Below are 22,675 nucleotides of genomic sequence, written 5' to 3' on the forward strand. Positions count from 1 at the left end.
GAAAACTGTCCAAGTACAACAGGACTTGGGGCACCTGAGAACTTTCAAATGACTGCCTCAAATGATGCTGCAAATGTAAGAATCATTCAAATTATTTCGAGTGATTTCTGCCTGAAAGTTCCTGGATCCTTTGCAAGTGATGAATTGGCAAGAAAAACATGTTCTCCTTGACTTTACTCAAGGCAAGACTGCAACTCCTTCCCCTGTGCATAATCTCCAGCAACTTTCAAAATTTCACCATCATAATGGAAAGTGTGAGGCAGAGACAATAAACAGATCTTTTGACTTAGATGGCATTTTTTAATTAAAAATCAAAGGGTTAAGTGAGGATCTGATGGTGAAGCCCATTTACAAATGGTGTAAATAATTATGAATCTTTTAATTTGACTGAAAATCCTTTGCTTGTTTTCTTGTAGGAGTGACATCCAAAATTTAAAAAATAATAAGGGCAGGATTTTCCCGTCAGTTAGCGGGGCCCGCTCGCCAACACGTAAACTGACGTGCGGTGATGTCAGGCGGAACTCCCAACGTCACCGCGCCCCATTTAAATTTTCCAGTAGGCGAGGGCGCAGCAAAATCAGCTGTGTGCCCCCCGACTTGTCAATAGCTAATTGAGGCCATTGACAATCATTTAGCTAATTAATGGACCTGCCTGACCAACCTTAAGGTTGGCGGGCAGGCCAGGAGCCCCGGCAGGAATTAGAAAAAGCATGAAATCTCATCCACGGGCGGGATGAGGTTTCACGTAGGCTTTAAAAAATTTTATTAAAGTTTTAAAAAAAATTATGGACACGTCCCAACTCATATGACAGTGTCACATTAGGGGACATGTCGGAATTTTTTTTTCTATTTTTAATATTTATGACAACAGCCGATCTCCCTGAGGCAGCACTTAGCCTCAGGGAGATGAGTGCACTCTTTCATGCGCATGCACGAAAGAGCGCACTCTCGGGTTTAGGGATTCCTACCCCACCGCCTGCACAGGGAGCGCATAGTGCTTCCGAGTGGACGTTGCGCTGGGAGGACCTTAATTGGCCCACCCACATAAAATGGCGCCGCACCTCAAATTGGGGGCGCCAATCGGAGACGCGCCTCTGCGTGCCCGCAATTCAACTTCGCCCCCGACGGGGGAAAATCCTGCCCTACGTGATTTAACCTAAGTTTTTTTTTTTGCCCTACATACTCCTTTTTTTGTATGGAACTTAAAACGTGATAAAAATCTGAGTTTTTAAAATTGAAATAAAAACTGCCATTAATAATCTTTTCACAAATTGCATGAACCACTCAAGTGATGTTCACATATGATTTGACTCAAGGGACTTAATAGCATCCATTTCTTTAGTATTCAACGAAACAGGGCCATTACTTCCTTGATTTCCTCGCTGCATTTTTGCTTAGGGGCTTCTTTATGTAACAGATTCATCAGGGAACTGAAGTGGAGTTTGTATGTGGAGTTGGGAGGGGGTGATGGTGGGGGGAAATGTATTGTGCATAAGAAAAGCCAAAATATAGCACCTAACAGCTGGATAATGTGATATTGCCGTGGATGTTCTAAGGTTAATTACACAAGTGCTTATTTATATGTAGGGGTAGTTTCTTTTTTGGCATTTGTTCATTTACTGGCAGGTGTTGTAGATTTGGATCTGTTGGTTAATAGCTTTCAAAATTTCTTTCATCTTCTCCTCCAGACCATCCAGCTGATGGGCCTTTTCCTCCAGCACCTGTTCATTTGCTTCATATTGACCCTCAAGATCTGTTGGGTAGGAGAAAATTCATCCGATTAGTTATGAAAATAACAACATCCTGCATTTATATATCACCTTTAATGTAGTAAAGCGTCCCAAGGCACTTCATAGGAGGGTTATTCGTTTTTGTATTATCCACAGGAGAGTCTAGAGCCCAGGGCGCTGAAGGTCCCACCACCAATGGTGGAGTAATGAAAATCAGGGATACTCAAGAGGCCAGAATTGGAGGAGTGCAGAGATCTGGGTGGGTTTTAGGGGCTGGAGGAGGTTACAGAGATAAAGGGAGTGAGGCCATGGATGGGTTTGAAAACAAGGATGGGAATTTGAAAAATCGAGGTGTTGCCAGACCAGGAGCCAATGTAGATCAGCAAGCTCAGGGGGTGATGCTGTAAACTGTTCATAATAAGTAAAGCAAGAAATTGCTGGAAAAACTGCTAGAGAGAGAAACACTTGCTACCTAACCTGCTGAATGTTTCCAGTATTTCCTGTTTAGTTCAGATTTCCAGCTTCTGCAGTATTTTATTTGTTTGTATTAAATAATAGTTGTATGTAAAGCCTGAATGGATGATGTTAGATTTAACACTGTTAAGGATGGTTAGAGAAAGCTTGATAAGTATATGAAGGAGAAAGAAAGGAATAGAAGATTATGGTGAATTGAAATCGGGTAGGAGGAGGATTGTGTGGTGTATGGCCATCAGTAAATATAGTCGAAGTGAATGGCCTGTTTCTGTGGGAGCTTGCAGTGCGCTAATTAGTTGCTGAATTTCCTGCATTATAACAGTGACTGCACTTCATAAGTACATCATTGGGTGTAAAATGAGTGAGGACACCCTGAGGCCATGGAAGATGCTATAGAAGTGCAAGTCTTTCTTGCCCTTTTTTCCATTTTCTGCCAGAGACTTCTCAAAAATCTGCACTTTTTGTGATGAAAGTCCATCACGCATTTCACAGCAGAATGTTTTCCTTTGAAATGAACTTTATATAAGAAATACCACGCACACATACCTTGGCCTAAGAAATACCACGCACACATACCTTGGCCTAAGAAATACCACGCACACATACCTTGGCCTAAGAAATACCACGCACACATACCTTGGCCTAAGAAATACCACGCACACATACCTTGGCCTAAGAAATACCACGCACACATACCTTGGCCTAAGAAATACCACGCACACATACCTTGGCCTAAGAAATACCACGCACACATACCTTGGCCTAAGAAATACCACGCACACATACCTTGGCCTAAGAAATACCACGCACACATACCTTGGCCTAAGAAATACCACGCACACATACCTTGGCCTAAGAAATACCACGCACACATACCTTGGCCTAAGAAATACCACGCACACATACCTTGGCCTAAGAAATACCACGCACACATACCTTGGCCTAAGAAATACCACGCACACATACCTTGGCCTAAGAAATACCACGCACACATACCTTGGCCTAAGAAATACCACGCACACATACCTTGGCCTAAGAAATACCACGCACACATACCTTGGCCTAAGAAATACCACGCACACATACCTTGGCCTAAGAAATACCACGCACACATACCTTGGCCTAAGAAATACCACGCACACATACCTTGGCCTAAGAAATACCACGCACACATACCTTGGCCTAAGAAATACCACGCACACATACCTTGGCCTAAGAAATACCACGCACACATACCTTGGCCTAAGAAATACCACGCACACATACCTTGGCCTAAGAAATACCACGCACACATACCTTGGCCTAAGAAATACCACGCACACATACCTTGGCCTAAGAAATACCACGCACACATACCTTGGCCTAAGAAATACCACGCACACATACCTTGGCCTAAGAAATACCACGCACACATACCTTGGCCTAAGAAATACCACGCACACATACCTTGGCCTAAGAAATACCACGCACACATACCTTGGCCTAAGAAATACCACGCACACATACCTTGGCCTAAGAAATACCACGCACACATACCTTGGCCTAAGAAATACCACGCACACATACCTTGGCCTAAGAAATACCACGCACACATACCTTGGCCTAAGAAATACCACGCACACATACCTTGGCCTAAGAAATACCACGCACACATACCTTGGCCTAAGAAATACCACGCACACATACCTTGGCCTAAGAAATACCACGCACACATACCTTGGCCTAAGAAATACCACGCACACATACCTTGGCCTAAGAAATACCACGCACACATACCTTGGCCTAAGAAATACCACGCACACATACCTTGGCCTAAGAAATACCACGCACACATACCTTGGCCTAAGAAATACCACGCACACATACCTTGGCCTAAGAAATACCACGCACACATACCTTGGCCTAAGAAATACCACGCACACATACCTTGGCCTAAGAAATACCACGCACACATACCTTGGCCTAAGAAATACCACGCACACATACCTTGGCCTAAGAAATACCACGCACACATACCTTGGCCTAAGAAATACCACGCACACATACCTTGGCCTAAGAAATACCACGCACACATACCTTGGCCTAAGAAATACCACGCACACATACCTTGGCCTAAGAAATACCACGCACACATACCTTGGCCTAAGAAATACCACGCACACATACCTTGGCCTAAGAAATACCACGCACACATACCTTGGCCTAAGAAATACCACGCACACATACCTTGGCCTAAGAAATACCACGCACACATACCTTGGCCTAAGAAATACCACGCACACATACCTTGGCCTAAGAAATACCACGCACACATACCTTGGCCTAAGAAATACCACGCACACATACCTTGGCCTAAGAAATACCACGCACACATACCTTGGCCTAAGAAATACCACGCACACATACCTTGGCCTAAGAAATACCACGCACACATACCTTGGCCTAAGAAATACCACGCACACATACCTTGGCCTAAGAAATACCACGCACACATACCTTGGCCTAAGAAATACCACGCACACATACCTTGGCCTAAGAAATACCACGCACACATACCTTGGCCTAAGAAATACCACGCACACATACCTTGGCCTAAGAAATACCACGCACACATACCTTGGCCTAAGAAATACCACGCACACATACCTTGGCCTAAGAAATACCACGCACACATACCTTGGCCTAAGAAATACCACGCACACATACCTTGGCCTAAGAAATACCACGCACACATACCTTGGCCTAAGAAATACCACGCACACATACCTTGGCCTAAGAAATACCACGCACACATACCTTGGCCTAAGAAATACCACGCACACATACCTTGGCCTAAGAAATACCACGCACACATACCTTGGCCTAAGAAATACCACGCACACATACCTTGGCCTAAGAAATACCACGCACACATACCTTGGCCTAAGAAATACCACGCACACATACCTTGGCCTAAGAAATACCACGCACACATACCTTGGCCTAAGAAATACCACGCACACATACCTTGGCCTAAGAAATACCACGCACACATACCTTGGCCTAAGAAATACCACGCACACATACCTTGGCCTAAGAAATACCACGCACACATACCTTGGCCTAAGAAATACCACGCACACATACCTTGGCCTAAGAAATACCACGCACACATACCTTGGCCTAAGAAATACCACGCACACATACCTTGGCCTAAGAAATACCACGCACACATACCTTGGCCTAAGAAATACCACGCACACATACCTTGGCCTAAGAAATACCACGCACACATACCTTGGCCTAAGAAATACCACGCACACATACCTTGGCCTAAGAAATACCACGCACACATACCTTGGCCTAAGAAATACCACGCACACATACCTTGGCCTAAGAAATACCACGCACACATACCTTGGCCTAAGAAATACCACGCACACATACCTTGGCCTAAGAAATACCACGCACACATACCTTGGCCTAAGAAATACCACGCACACATACCTTGGCCTAAGAAATACCACGCACACATACCTTGGCCTAAGAAATACCACGCACACATACCTTGGCCTAAGAAATACCACGCACACATACCTTGGCCTAAGAAATACCACGCACACATACCTTGGCCTAAGAAATACCACGCACACATACCTTGGCCTAAGAAATACCACGCACACATACCTTGGCCTAAGAAATACCACGCACACATACCTTGGCCTAAGAAATACCACGCACACATACCTTGGCCTAAGAAATACCACGCACACATACCTTGGCCTAAGAAATACCACGCACACATACCTTGGCCTAAGAAATACCACGCACACATACCTTGGCCTAAGAAATACCACGCACACATACCTTGGCCTAAGAAATACCACGCACACATACCTTGGCCTAAGAAATACCACGCACACATACCTTGGCCTAAGAAATACCACGCACACATACCTTGGCCTAAGAAATACCACGCACACATACCTTGGCCTAAGAAATACCACGCACACATACCTTGGCCTAAGAAATACCACGCACACATACCTTGGCCTAAGAAATACCACGCACACATACCTTGGCCTAAGAAATACCACGCACACATACCTTGGCCTAAGAAATACCACGCACACATACCTTGGCCTAAGAAATACCACGCACACATACCTTGGCCTAAGAAATACCACGCACACATACCTTGGCCTAAGAAATACCACGCACACATACCTTGGCCTAAGAAATACCACGCACACATACCTTGGCCTAAGAAATACCACGCACACATACCTTGGCCTAAGAAATACCACGCACACATACCTTGGCCTAAGAAATACCACGCACACATACCTTGGCCTAAGAAATACCACGCACACATACCTTGGCCTAAGAAATACCACGCACACATACCTTGGCCTAAGAAATACCACGCACACATACCTTGGCCTAAGAAATACCACGCACACATACCTTGGCCTAAGAAATACCACGCACACATACCTTGGCCTAAGAAATACCACGCACACATACCTTGGCCTAAGAAATACCACGCACACATACCTTGGCCTAAGAAATACCACGCACACATACCTTGGCCTAAGAAATACCACGCACACATACCTTGGCCTAAGAAATACCACGCACACATACCTTGGCCTAAGAAATACCACGCACACATACCTTGGCCTAAGAAATACCACGCACACATACCTTGGCCTAAGAAATACCACGCACACATACCTTGGCCTAAGAAATACCACGCACACATACCTTGGCCTAAGAAATACCACGCACACATACCTTGGCCTAAGAAATACCACGCACACATACCTTGGCCTAAGAAATACCACGCACACATACCTTGGCCTAAGAAATACCACGCACACATACCTTGGCCTAAGAAATACCACGCACACATACCTTGGCCTAAGAAATACCACGCACACATACCTTGGCCTAAGAAATACCACGCACACATACCTTGGCCTAAGAAATACCACGCACACATACCTTGGCCTAAGAAATACCACGCACACATACCTTGGCCTAAGAAATACCACGCACACATACCTTGGCCTAAGAAATACCACGCACACATACCTTGGCCTAAGAAATACCACGCACACATACCTTGGCCTAAGAAATACCACGCACACATACCTTGGCCTAAGAAATACCACGCACACATACCTTGGCCTAAGAAATACCACGCACACATACCTTGGCCTAAGAAATACCACGCACACATACCTTGGCCTAAGAAATACCACGCACACATACCTTGGCCTAAGAAATACCACGCACACATACCTTGGCCTAAGAAATACCACGCACACATACCTTGGCCTAAGAAATACCACGCACACATACCTTGGCCTAAGAAATACCACGCACACATACCTTGGCCTAAGAAATACCACGCACACATACCTTGGCCTAAGAAATACCACGCACACATACCTTGGCCTAAGAAATACCACGCACACATACCTTGGCCTAAGAAATACCACGCACACATACCTTGGCCTAAGAAATACCACGCACACATACCTTGGCCTAAGAAATACCACGCACACATACCTTGGCCTAAGAAATACCACGCACACATACCTTGGCCTAAGAAATACCACGCACACATACCTTGGCCTAAGAAATACCACGCACACATACCTTGGCCTAAGAAATACCACGCACACATACCTTGGCCTAAGAAATACCACGCACACATACCTTGGCCTAAGAAATACCACGCACACATACCTTGGCCTAAGAAATACCACGCACACATACCTTGGCCTAAGAAATACCACGCACACATACCTTGGCCTAAGAAATACCACGCACACATACCTTGGCCTAAGAAATACCACGCACACATACCTTGGCCTAAGAAATACCACGCACACATACCTTGGCCTAAGAAATACCACGCACACATACCTTGGCCTAAGAAATACCACGCACACATACCTTGGCCTAAGAAATACCACGCACACATACCTTGGCCTAAGAAATACCACGCACACATACCTTGGCCTAAGAAATACCACGCACACATACCTTGGCCTAAGAAATACCACGCACACATACCTTGGCCTAAGAAATACCACGCACACATACCTTGGCCTAAGAAATACCACGCACACATACCTTGGCCTAAGAAATACCACGCACACATACCTTGGCCTAAGAAATACCACGCACACATACCTTGGCCTAAGAAATACCACGCACACATACCTTGGCCTAAGAAATACCACGCACACATACCTTGGCCTAAGAAATACCACGCACACATACCTTGGCCTAAGAAATACCACGCACACATACCTTGGCCTAAGAAATACCACGCACACATACCTTGGCCTAAGAAATACCACGCACACATACCTTGGCCTAAGAAATACCACGCACACATACCTTGGCCTAAGAAATACCACGCACACATACCTTGGCCTAAGAAATACCACGCACACATACCTTGGCCTAAGAAATACCACGCACACATACCTTGGCCTAAGAAATACCACGCACACATACCTTGGCCTAAGAAATACCACGCACACATACCTTGGCCTAAGAAATACCACGCACACATACCTTGGCCTAAGAAATACCACGCACACATACCTTGGCCTAAGAAATACCACGCACACATACCTTGGCCTAAGAAATACCACGCACACATACCTTGGCCTAAGAAATACCACGCACACATACCTTGGCCTAAGAAATACCACGCACACATACCTTGGCCTAAGAAATACCACGCACACATACCTTGGCCTAAGAAATACCACGCACACATACCTTGGCCTAAGAAATACCACGCACACATACCTTGGCCTAAGAAATACCACGCACACATACCTTGGCCTAAGAAATACCACGCACACATACCTTGGCCTAAGAAATACCACGCACACATACCTTGGCCTAAGAAATACCACGCACACATACCTTGGCCTAAGAAATACCACGCACACATACCTTGGCCTAAGAAATACCACGCACACATACCTTGGCCTAAGAAATACCACGCACACATACCTTGGCCTAAGAAATACCACGCACACATACCTTGGCCTAAGAAATACCACGCACACATACCTTGGCCTAAGAAATACCACGCACACATACCTTGGCCTAAGAAATACCACGCACACATACCTTGGCCTAAGAAATACCACGCACACATACCTTGGCCTAAGAAATACCACGCACACATACCTTGGCCTAAGAAATACCACGCACACATACCTTGGCCTAAGAAATACCACGCACACATACCTTGGCCTAAGAAATACCACGCACACATACCTTGGCCTAAGAAATACCACGCACACATACCTTGGCCTAAGAAATACCACGCACACATACCTTGGCCTAAGAAATACCACGCACACATACCTTGGCCTAAGAAATACCACGCACACATACCTTGGCCTAAGAAATACCACGCACACATACCTTGGCCTAAGAAATACCACGCACACATACCTTGGCCTAAGAAATACCACGCACACATACCTTGGCCTAAGAAATACCACGCACACATACCTTGGCCTAAGAAATACCACGCACACATACCTTGGCCTAAGAAATACCACGCACACATACCTTGGCCTAAGAAATACCACGCACACATACCTTGGCCTAAGAAATACCACGCACACATACCTTGGCCTAAGAAATACCACGCACACATACCTTGGCCTAAGAAATACCACGCACACATACCTTGGCCTAAGAAATACCACGCACACATACCTTGGCCTAAGAAATACCACGCACACATACCTTGGCCTAAGAAATACCACGCACACATACCTTGGCCTAAGAAATACCACGCACACATACCTTGGCCTAAGAAATACCACGCACACATACCTTGGCCTAAGAAATACCACGCACACATACCTTGGCCTAAGAAATACCACGCACACATACCTTGGCCTAAGAAATACCACGCACACATACCTTGGCCTAAGAAATACCACGCACACATACCTTGGCCTAAGAAATACCACGCACACATACCTTGGCCTAAGAAATACCACGCACACATACCTTGGCCTAAGAAATACCACGCACACATACCTTGGCCTAAGAAATACCACGCACACATACCTTGGCCTAAGAAATACCACGCACACATACCTTGGCCTAAGAAATACCACGCACACATACCTTGGCCTAAGAAATACCACGCACACATACCTTGGCCTAAGAAATACCACGCACACATACCTTGGCCTAAGAAATACCACGCACACATACCTTGGCCTAAGAAATACCACGCACACATACCTTGGCCTAAGAAATACCACGCACACATACCTTGGCCTAAGAAATACCACGCACACATACCTTGGCCTAAGAAATACCACGCACACATACCTTGGCCTAAGAAATACCACGCACACATACCTTGGCCTAAGAAATACCACGCACACATACCTTGGCCTAAGAAATACCACGCACACATACCTTGGCCTAAGAAATACCACGCACACATACCTTGGCCTAAGAAATACCACGCACACATACCTTGGCCTAAGAAATACCACGCACACATACCTTGGCCTAAGAAATACCACGCACACATACCTTGGCCTAAGAAATACCACGCACACATACCTTGGCCTAAGAAATACCACGCACACATACCTTGGCCTAAGAAATACCACGCACACATACCTTGGCCTAAGAAATACCACGCACACATACCTTGGCCTAAGAAATACCACGCACACATACCTTGGCCTAAGAAATACCACGCACACATACCTTGGCCTAAGAAATACCACGCACACATACCTTGGCCTAAGAAATACCACGCACACATACCTTGGCCTAAGAAATACCACGCACACATACCTTGGCCTAAGAAATACCACGCACACATACCTTGGCCTAAGAAATACCACGCACACATACCTTGGCCTAAGAAATACCACGCACACATACCTTGGCCTAAGAAATACCACGCACACATACCTTGGCCTAAGAAATACCACGCACACATACCTTGGCCTAAGAAATACCACGCACACATACCTTGGCCTAAGAAATACCACGCACACATACCTTGGCCTAAGAAATACCACGCACACATACCTTGGCCTAAGAAATACCACGCACACATACCTTGGCCTAAGAAATACCACGCACACATACCTTGGCCTAAGAAATACCACGCACACATACCTTGGCCTAAGAAATACCACGCACACATACCTTGGCCTAAGAAATACCACGCACACATACCTTGGCCAAAGAAATACCACGCACACATACCTTGGCCAAAGAAATACCACGCACACATACCTTGGCCAAAGAAATACCACGCACACATACCTTGGCCAAAGAAATACCACGCACACATACCTTGGCCAAAGAAATACCACGCACACATACCTTGGCCAAAGAAATACCACGCACACATACCTTGGCCTAAGAAATACCACGCACACATATCTTGGCCAATCTGGCTTTGTAAATTTTACTTGTGCTACTTGGCAGCATCTCACCGTTCAACCTCTCCAGCTTGTCTTGTGCATCTCTCAGGAGCTGCTTGGCTTCATCCCGAAGGCTCTCTGCTTTGTGTTTAGCATCGAAAACCGTGCCACTCTTTCGGTCTATAAGACCGTGCACAATTTTATATTTGTCTGAGAGCTGTCCCTCCAACATCTGGAAGCAAAAAAAGGTAACCATATATGAACATGTGAACCTGATGAGCAGGAAGAGACCAGCTGGTCCATCTAGCCTGCCCTACACCTCATGGTAACCAGAGCCTCATGACTGAACACTTGCTCTGTCCCTTTGCAGATATACAGAATGAATTGTCTTTGTATGCTAATGTGAAACAGGTGACAGTGAGGCAGCAGCCCATTTTACATTGCTCTTCATTTTAATTCTATTGTAACCAGTCAGGAGAGATGATTTGTGATCACCTGTCTTACATTATCACACATATTCAGTGTACACCCAATCAGCTTTAATACCACAATGAACAGAAAGTCAAAATCAGTTTCAGCTCAAGTCCTCATTTCTCTCCCAAAGTGATGGCTCATCACATTTCCAATGGGACTCTAATGTCTAAGATAGTACATTGGCAGGGTTGTGGGAAAAATTGACAGCTGAACTGAAAATCAGTCTCAGTGTGTTTTCTTCAATTTAAAAAAAAATGAAACAAGATGCTGGAAATGCAGTCTATTGGTTATTAGTTATTTTTATTTTAAAATCATCAGGGTACTCGCCCACTGACATCCCATTCTCTTCTCTCAGGCTACAGTTTTAACCTGCTCTTCCGACCAGGTCATAGGAACATACAGAACAGAAAGAGGTGGTTTGGCATGTTGAACCTATGTCGGCTCTTGGAAAGAGCTATCCAAATAATCCCACTGCTCTGCACTTTCTGCAACTGTAGTTTTCCTTTTACTGCCCCTCCATCTCCATGTATGTTTGCGAGTTTTGCTCTCTTCGGTTGTACCTGTTTGGCCTCGTTGGCTTTATCCCGTGCCATTGTAGCAGTTTCTTCTGCCCGCGATGCCACCAGGCTATTATTGGCTCGTTTCATTTTCAGTGCATCAATTCTGTTGTTCAGCTGTGTCAATCTGTCCATGGCCTTCATCAGCTCTCTCTCCGCACTGACTGTTTCACTGCGTATCTGTAAAAATAAAGAAAGGCAGAGCATTTACTATCACTGGAACCAGGACCGGGTGGGTTATAATGTTCCTTAACTCATCAGATGACACAAAAAAGGATACTGGTGATCATCATGACACAGCTAAGTTGGTACAATTAATTAATTAATGGAGCAGCAGACACTATGAGGTTTAATAATAATAACAATAGGACTTGAAGGTAGCCATTATACCATCAGCACTTTAAAAAAAAATTGAATGATCAAATAATTTGAAATAAATGACTTGGATGAAGAGGGGTACAGTGCAATAATGAAGCAGAATCTTAAAATAACAGTTAGGAGTGAAAACAGGAAACAGTGTATCACACAATGGGTGGTGGAAATCTGGAACTCCTCAAAAGGCTGTAGATGCTAGAGCGTCAATTGAAAACTTAAAAGACCAAGATTGATGGATTGGGTAAAGGTACTAAGGGACATGGAGCAAACATGTCAAAATGATGAAACAGCCTTGAGGAACTGAATAGCCTCCTCTTGTTCCTATGGAACAGGTTTAAAAGGATGAATGGCATCCTTCTGCTCCTATAGAACAGGCTTGAGGGGCTGAATGGCCTCCTCCTGTTCCTATGGAACAGACTTGAGGAGATGAATGGCCTCCTGCTCCTAGGCTTGAGGGGATGAATGGCCTCCTATTCCTATGTTTCATGCTGCAAATCAGAGAAGAGAGATAATTAGTGGGTAAAGAATCTATGTTTGAACATCCCTGTCTTACCCCATTCAATGTCTGATCAGTCTCTTCTATGTCTCCCTTTGCACGGCTGATTGCACTTTGCGCAGCATGCTGAGCTTGGCTAGCCTCCTCCAGGGCTTGCTTCACCGCCTCGGCTGTGTTTTTAACATTTTCTGCACGGCTCCTTCACAGTTAAAGAAAAATAAAAATGCATTTAAAGTCCCTGGCAAATGAACAAAGCTGGGGTCTAGCTTTTTATCAGATCAGAGACCAGTGCCAGCATTGTAACAAAGTACAGAGGGAGGACATGTGAAAGTGAGACCGAAAGAGGCAGACATACAATCATGCTCACTCATACACATGCTGTATGTGTGATTTAATGAGTTGGTCTGTGTGTATGAATATGTAAGAGAGAATGTTCATGTGTGTGTATTTTTCATGAATGGGAAATGGGCATTGCTGGCAAGGCCAGCATTTATTCCCTACTTTTAACTGCCCTCGAAGATGGTGGTGAGTTGCCTCCTTCAACCATTGCTGTCTGTGTGGTGAAGGCACACCCATAGGGCTATAAGGTAGGGTGTTCTAGGATTTTAACCCAGCGATGGTGAAGGAATGATCATATATTTCCAAATCTGGAATGTGTGTGATGTGGAGGGGAATTTGAAAGTGGTAGTCTCATGCACCTGCTGCTTTTCCTTCTAGGTGGCAGACATCATGGGTTTGGAAGGTGCTGTTGAAGAAACCTTGGCAGGTTGCTGCAGTGCATCTTGTAGATGGCACACACTGTTGCCACTGTGTACTGGAGTGGTGGAGGGAGTGAATGTTTAAGGTAGCAGATTGGTTATGCCTATTTTGTCCTAGATGGTGTCGAGCTTCTTGAGTGTTGTTGGAGCTGCAAGTGGGGAGTATTCCATCACACTCCTGACTTGTGCCTCGTAGATGATGGACAGGCTTTGGGGAGTCAGGAGGTGAGTTACAAAAAATGAGAGAGAACATGTGGAGGATCATGATGTGTTTGCCATGGTATGTTTTCTTTAATAGATAAAATGATATTTCCTTATCAAATTTATAAAAAGGATGTCTGGAACAAAATTTCCTACTTCAATTGTTAATAAATTTGTCCTATGGAATTGTCCTGATGTTTACTTCTCACAAAGTTAAACTGTTCAAAAAAAAACAAAGCTGATAAATTTCATACACTATGGAGTTATTTTCCCTATGGCCAGAACACTGCCATCGGCATGCAGGGGTGGGCCCAACACACAAAATGACGCGCGATGACGTCAGGCATGCGTCCCAACGTCATTGCACGTTATTTAGATATTTCGTTCAGCGGGTGCACGCCCACCAAACTGTTTATGGCCTATTAAGGTCATTAAAAATCCAATTAAAGTTTTTAGCAACTAAATATATTAAGGCAAAGATCCCAAGTGGTCTTCGTGTTTTTCAGGATACCGCATCCACGGGCGGGATGAGGTTTCCTTCAGGTTTTTTAAAATATTTAATTAAATTTTGCAAAATTCACAAACATGTCCCAGCTCATGTGACACTGTTACAAGATGGGACATGTTTAAATATTGTTTTTCCTCCTTTATTTAAAAAGTATTACTATCAACTTAAGCTCCCTGAGGCAGATCTGTGCCTTGGAGATTTTTGCGCTCTTTCATGCACATGCGCAGGCCCCGACTCTCTCTCCCTTCCCCTACACAGGTAGCGCTCAGCGCTACCGGCCGTGCGTTACGCTGGGCAGGCCTTAATTGGCCCGCACATGTAAAATGGCGGTGCACAGCCAATCATAGGCGGCAATTGGCTCCGCGTCTGCCTGCCTGCTCCCGCTCAGCCCGCCTGATATGGGTAAGATGCAGCCCTATGGCTCAGCAAGTTTCTACAATGAAGACCAAAATCAAATGGATCAAACTGATTTCAGGCAGTGTATTGGTAGGGGTGCTTATAATGGTACTTGGTATACTGGGTTTCAGAGGGGGCTATCTGCCATGGCACCCAGTGTAATTCCTATCTCTCATCCAATGAAGATTGTATATAGCTTGGCAATAACTGGATAATAAGCCAAAGCTTGCTATCTAGCCTGTATTTGAATAGTTATGTTGTGGGGTAGTGCCTGCACACCAACAGAATTAATCTTAAGGTGAGAGGAGAAATAAATGTTTAATATCAAGGTGTTTTAAAGGCTAATTATGAAACCAGAGTTTTAATACTCCAGTCAGGTTTCTCCAAATATGGCAATTTTAAATCCTACTCACTCCAACTACTAGTCCTCCCTTTAATACACTGAAAATGAAATGAGCCAACAATAGCCTGGTGGCATTGCAGGCAGCAGAAACTGCTACAATGGCACGGGATAAAGCCAACAGAGCCAAATAGGTACAACCGAAGAGAGCAAAACTCTCAAATATGCCTGAAATGGAGGGGCAGTAAAAGGAAAACTACAGTTGCAGAACATAGAACAGTGGGATTATTTGGATAGCCCTTTCCAAGGGCCGACATAGATTCAACGTGCCAAACTGCCTCTTTTGTACACAGTAAGTTGTGTCTAAAAGGTATAAAAATGTTTGCTTTGAAGATGGCTACATGAGTACTTCTGTCTTGCTGCAGTTACTTAAATTGCCAAGTTGATGTAGAATATCAGCTGCAGGGAACCTCCAGGAATTTGAATAGTTTAACGATACTGTGAGGTTGATTTTTAGATTGCCATTTCCTATTATATGGTAGGAATCATACTGAGATTCAATTTTTGCTGATAAAGGTAGATAAACATTTACCCCAGGGACTTGCTCATGTCCTTTGTAGGAGGTTTAATTATGTGACCATAATTCTTTCAACATTGTCAGGATCATCACCATCTGATTATGGTGACTTAATTGGAGCAAAAACCTGTTACAATGGGATTTATAATTTATCACCTTCAAGAGACAAACCATTTTGGCCTACAGAACTCTTGTCCAATTTTCTTGCTCTTTTGCTATACCCTTTAATATTTGCCTTTCTGTTTAACTGAAATGCTGCATCTTATGAGTAAAGGATGGGCCTGTATCCATTGGAGATTAGAAGATTGAGAAATGATCTTATTGAAATATATAAGATCCTGAGGGCACTTGACAGGATGGTTGCTGAGAGGATGTTTTCCCTTGTGGGAGAGATGAGAACTAGGGGACACAGTTTAAAAATAAGGGGCCTGCCATTTAAAACTGAGATGAGGAGAAATTTTTTTGAGGATTGAGAGTCTGTGTAACTCTCTTCCGCAGTGAGTGGTAGAGGCAGGGTCATTGAATATTTTTAAAGCAGAGGTAAATAGATTCTTGACTGACGAGGGAGTCAAAGGGTATAGGGGGTTACCAGCAAAGTGGCATTGAGGCCACAATCAGATCAGCTATTGAATGGAGGAGCAGGCTTGAAGAGCTGAATAGCCTACTCTTGCTCCTAATTTGTATGTTCATATGCAGTGTACCCAACCTTTTATCTACTCTTGTAACCACAGTATTTATATAGCTGGTCCAGTTAAGTTTCTGGCTAATTGTGACCCCCAGGATGTTGAAAGTCGGGAATTTGGTGAAGGCAATACCATTGAATACCTTTGGAGCCAGTTAGACTCTTTCTTGTTGGAGATGGTCATTGCCTGGCACTTGTGTGGTATGAATGTAACTTGCCACTTATCAGCACAAGCCTGAAAGTTGCCCAGATCCTGTTGCATAGGGGAATAAACTACTTTATTATCTGAGGAGTTGTGAATAGAACTGAATACTATGCAATCATAGTATGATGGAGGGAAGGTCACTGATAAAGTAACTAACAATTGTTTGGTCTTGGAAACTGCCCTGAGGAACTCCTGCAGCACAGCAAAGTCCCGGGACTGAGATGATTAGCCTCCAACAGCCATAGCCATTTTCCTTTGTAGTAGGTATGATTCCAGCCAGTCGGGCGTTTTCCACCCCGATTCCCATTGACTTCAATTGTACTAGGGCGCTTTGATACCACATTGAGTCAAATACTGCCCTGAGGTCAAGGGCATGAACTCTCACCACAGTATGTGTGAATGTAGTTGATCCTGAGACTAGGATCCTGAATCTTAATAAAGGAAACTACGATGGTATGAGACGCGGGTTGGCTATGATGGATTGGGAAACGTTACTTAAAGGGATTATGGTGGACAGGCAATGGCAAACATTCAAAGAGCACATGGGTGAACTCAACAATTGTTTATTCCTGTCTGGAGCAAAACCAAAACAGGAAACCATGGCTAACGAGGAAAATTAGAGATAGTATTATTAGATCCAAGGAACAGGCATACAAATTGGCCAGAAAAAACAAAGAACCTGAGGATTGGGAGCAGTTTAGAATTCAGCAAAGGAGGACCAAGGGATTGATTAAGAAGGGGAAAATAGAGTATGAGAGTAAGCTTGCAGGGAACATAAAAACTGACTGCAAAAGTTTCCATAAGTATGTGAAGAGAAAATATTGAAGAAGACAAATGTAGATCCCTTACAGTCAGAAACAGGGGAATTTATAATGGGGAACAAAGAAATGGCTGACCAACTAAATACATACTTTGGTTCTGTCTTCACAAAGGAGGACAGAAATAACATACCAGAAATGTTGGGGAACACAGGGTTTAGTGAAAGGGGGAGCTGAAACAAATCAGTATTAGTAGGGAAAAGGTGTTAGGAAAATTGATGGGATTGAAGGCCGATAAATCCCCGGGGCCTGATAATCTACATCCCAGAGTACTTAAGGAAATGGCCCTAGAAATAGTGGATGCATTGGTGGTCATCTTCTGAAATTCTATAGACTCTGGAACAGTTCCTACAGATTGGAGGGTAGCTAATGTAACCCCACTATTTAAAAAGGGAGGTAGAGAGAAAATAGGGGATTATAGACCAGTCAGTCTGATGTTGGTAGTGGGGAAAATTCTAGAGTCCATTATAAAAAGATTTAATAGCTGAGCACTTGAAAAACAGTGGCAGAATCGGACAGAGTCAGCACGGATTTATGAAAGGGAAATCATGCTTGACAAATCTACTGGAATTTTTTGAGGATGTAACTAGTAGAGTTGATGAGGGGAAGCCAGTGGATGCGTTTTATTTGGACTTTCAGAAGGCTTTCGACAAAGTCCCACGTAAGAGATTAGCGTGTAAAATTGAAGCACATGGGATTGGGGGTAATGTATTGAGATGGATAGAAAACTGGTTGGCAGACAGGAAACAAAGAGTAGGAATAAATGGGTCTTTTTCCGAATGGCAGGCAGTGACTAGTGGGGTACCGCAGGGATCGGTGCTGGGACCCCAGCTATTCACAATATATATTAATGATTCAGATGAGGGAACTAAATGTAATATCTCCAAATTTGCAGATGACACAAAGCTGGGTGGGAGGGTGAGCTGTGAGGAGGAGGCAGAGATGCTTCAGTGTGATTTGGAAAAGCTGAGTGAGTGGGCAAATGCATGGCAGATGCAGTATAATGTGTATAAATGTGAGGTTACCACTTTGGCAGCAAAAACAGGAAGGCAGGTTATTATCTGAATGGCTATAAATTGAGAGAGAGGAATGTACAACGAGACCTGGGTGTCCTCATACACCAGCCGCTGAAGGTAAGCATGCAGGTGCAGCAGGTGGTAAAGAAGGCAAATGGTATGTTGGCCTTCATAGTGAGAGGATTCAAGTACAGGAGCAGGGATAGCTTGCTGCAATTATACAGGGCCTTGGTGAGACCACACCTGGAATATTGTGTGCAGCTTTGGTCTCCTTATCTGAGGAAGGATGTCCTTGCTATAGAGGGAGTGCAGCAAAGGTTTACCAGATTGATTCCTGGGATGGTGGGACTGACGCATGAGGAGAGATTGAGTCGGTTAGGATTATATTTGCTGGAGTTCAGAAGAATGAGGGGGGATCTCATAGAAACCTATAAAATTCTAACAGGACTAGACAGAGTAGATGCAGGAAGGATGTTCCCAATTGGTGGGGGAGTCCAGAACCAGGAGTCACAATCTGAAGATACGGGGTAGACCATTTAGGACTGAGATAAGGAGAAATTTCTTCACCCAGAGAGTGCTGAAGCTGTGGAATTCGTTACCACAGAAAGTAGTTGAGGCCAAAACATTGTATGTTTTCCAGAAGGAGTTAGATTTAGCTCTTGGGGCGGAAGGGATCAAAGGATATGGGGAGAAAGTGGGAACAGGCTATTGAGTTGGATGATCAGCCATGATCATAATGAATGGCAGAGCAGGCTCGAAGGGCCGAATGGCCAACTCCTGCTCCTGGTTTCCATGTTTCTATGTTTAATGTATGGGAGAATTTATATTCACAAGTGTATGAAAGTGTGTGTGAATGTTTGAGTGTGTGCAGGTGTGTATGCCCATAAGTGCATGGACACATTGATGTGTTTGCACAATCGTATGTGCATGTGTGTGATACAGAAAGAAAAGGAGAGCAAGACCATGCACCTACTGCAACACAGGGACAGTAATTAGAAACCAATTCCAGTAAAACTGTAGTTGTTTTCCCCAAGTTGTGTTGAAACAAGTAGATACACCACATGTGGCAGAAGCTGCCACTACCATCAAAGTACCTTGCCCTTCTTGCATCCAGTAGGAGATGTTCTGCTTTCCTCACATCATCTGCGGTCTGATCCAAGATGGTGTCAACATTAGACAAACTGCTGACCTTGTCTTTGATCTCTTCGGCAAGGTAGCGGATTTGCTGAGGGGAGGCAGGGATCGAGAGCTCCAGAACTCGAGTGGCCACCATCTCAATGCTGTCAGGGTCTGCCCCCTCCTCTGTACAGTTATGGGTGAAAATAACATAAGGCATTAACCTCAGTTACTTTACAGGCTGAATTTTAGAGGGATGGGGGCATACTGCTCACCCCTTCCCCACTACCCCCACCAACCAACTGCGCCAACCGACCTTCAACAAGACTGTCCCACAGCAATAATACATTACTAATTTTACTAAGATGAGATGCAATTTGGCCCAAGTGGACTAGGAGCAGCTACTTACAGATGAAATTGTGTCAGGGCAGTGGGAGGCATTCAGGGAGGAAATAGAGAGAGTACAGGGCAAATATGTTCCTGTAAAGATAAAGAAGGGGACCAAGTTATTTGCCCTGTACTCTCGCTACTTCCTCCTTGAATGCCTCCCACTGCTCTGACACAATTTCTGTAAGTAGCTGCTCCCAGTCCACTTAGGCCAAATCGCATCTCATCTTAGTAAAATTAGTCTTTCCTCAGTTTAGAACTTTTATTCCCAGCCCAAACTTATCCTTTTCCATAACTATCCTAAATCTAACTGAGTTATAATCACAATCTCCATAATGTTCCCCTACTGATACGCCTTCCACCTGCCCAGGCTTATTTCCGAAATATTAGGTCCAGAATTGCCCCCTCCTTTGTTGGGCTTTCTGCGTACTGGCTAAAAAAAAGTTCTCCTGGATGCAACTTAAGAATTTTACTCCCTGTCTACTTTGCACACTAAAACTATCCCAGTTAATATTTGGGTAGTTAAAATCCCCTACTATTACTGCCCTACATTTCTTACACTTCTCTGAAATTTGATTACATATTTGATCCTCTATCTCTCCCCAGTTGTTTGGGGGCCTATAATACACACCCATTAGTGTGTTTCCCCTTTTGTGTTTTTTACTTCTACCCATATGACTTCATTTGATGATCCTTCCAAGGTATCATCCCCCTGCTCACTGCTTTAATTGATTCCTTGATCAATGTTGAGACGCCCCCCTCCTCTTCTATCCCCCTCTCTATCTCATCTGAATACCCTATAACCGGGAATGTTGAGCTGCCAATCCTGCCCTTTTAGCCAAGTCTCAGCCATACTCCCATGTGCCTATCTGTGCCCTCAGCTCTTCTGCTTATTCCTCAGGCTCCTTGCATTAAAATATACTCCATTAAATCTTGCTAAACTCACTACTTTCTTATTTAGCCTATGTTTCCTCCACCTTCCAGACTCACTTACTAGCGTTTTAACTTCTAATTCCATCTCAGCTTCTCTCCCTCTGAACTACTTTTCAGGATCCCATCCCCCCACCAATTTAGTTTAAATCAACCCCAGCAGCATTGGCAAGCCTCCCTGCAAAGATGTTGGCCCTGGTCCTGTTCAGATGTAACCCATTCAAATTTGTACAGATCCCACTCCCCCAGAAACAATCCCAATGTCCCAGGAATCTGAAGCCCTCCCTCCTGCACCATCTCTCCAGCCACGCATTCATGTGCTCTATCCTTCTGCACCTCTACTCACTACTGTGAGGTGCCAAGAGTAATCTGGAGATTACTCCCTTTGAAGTACTACTTTTCAATTTCCTACTTAACTCCCTAAAGCCTGCTTGCAGGACTTCATTTCTCTTTCTTCCTACGTCTTTGGTCCCAACATGGACCACAATCATTGGCTATTCACCCTTCCCCTTCAGAATGTCCTGCAGCCGTTCAGTGACATCCTTGACCCTGGCACCCAGGAGGCAACATACCATTCTGGAGTCACGTCTACGGCCGCAGAAACGCCTGTCTACTCCCCTCACTAAAGAATCCCCTACCACTATTGTCCTTCCACACTACTTCCTCCCGCCCTGAGCAGCTGACCCACCCACAGTACCATGCCCTTGGCTCAGATTGGCCTCCACAGAGGAACCATCGGTCTCACCGTTTTCCAAGGCCGAGAAACGGTTTGTATGTGAGATTCACTCGGTAAGGGTGGCAGATTCCCTTTCCTGTAGGAATATTAGTGAACCAGTATTGGATCAGTCGTCACTCTAAAGATTAACTTGTCTGTGATGAGATAAGTGTACTTCCCCACAGTGCTGTGTTGTTATAAATCTACTTTACATTTTGTGAATGGCAGATCAAAATTATGACCATTTACTGCTCTACCCATACGTGTAAGAAAGTCTCGGATCTGCTTTATAAGGTCGCGCAGTTCTTTGTTTGAGCGATTAATCCGGTCTTTGGCATCATTTGCTTTATCCAGAGTCACTTGAGCTTTCTGTTTTGCTTCATTTGCCTCTACCTTAGCCAGAGCAACCTGCAAATACAAAATAAACCAATGAGCAACCTGCAAATATAAAAATCATAGAATAATGCAGAACAGAAGGAGGTC

The 22,675-nt window shown here is 44.4% G+C and overlaps 1 protein-coding gene across 2 annotated transcripts in view; it reads right to left on the bottom strand.

The window, feature by feature from the left end:
• Positions 1-1,503: 1,503 nt before the first annotated feature.
• The window catches only part of lamb2 (laminin, beta 2 (laminin S)), a 193,053-nt gene continuing 171,881 nt past the window's right edge, over positions 1,504-22,675 (bottom strand). For both annotated transcript variants that reach the window (XM_078543047.1, XM_078543046.1), the window contains 6 exons: positions 22,456-22,600; positions 20,139-20,346; positions 13,601-13,742; positions 12,676-12,852; positions 11,714-11,873; positions 1,504-1,753 (listed from right to left, as the gene is read on the bottom strand). In XM_078543047.1, the coding sequence (XP_078399173.1) occupies positions 1,617-1,753; positions 11,714-11,873; positions 12,676-12,852; positions 13,601-13,742; positions 20,139-20,346; positions 22,456-22,600 (969 nt within the window). In that variant the 3' untranslated portion in view covers positions 1,504-1,616. The remainder of the gene's footprint in view (positions 1,754-11,713; positions 11,874-12,675; positions 12,853-13,600; positions 13,743-20,138; positions 20,347-22,455; positions 22,601-22,675) is intronic.

This window comes from Cetorhinus maximus, chromosome 6 (genome assembly GCF_964194155.1).
Source record: "Cetorhinus maximus chromosome 6, sCetMax3.hap1.1, whole genome shotgun sequence".
Lineage (NCBI taxonomy): Eukaryota > Metazoa > Chordata > Chondrichthyes > Lamniformes > Cetorhinidae > Cetorhinus > Cetorhinus maximus.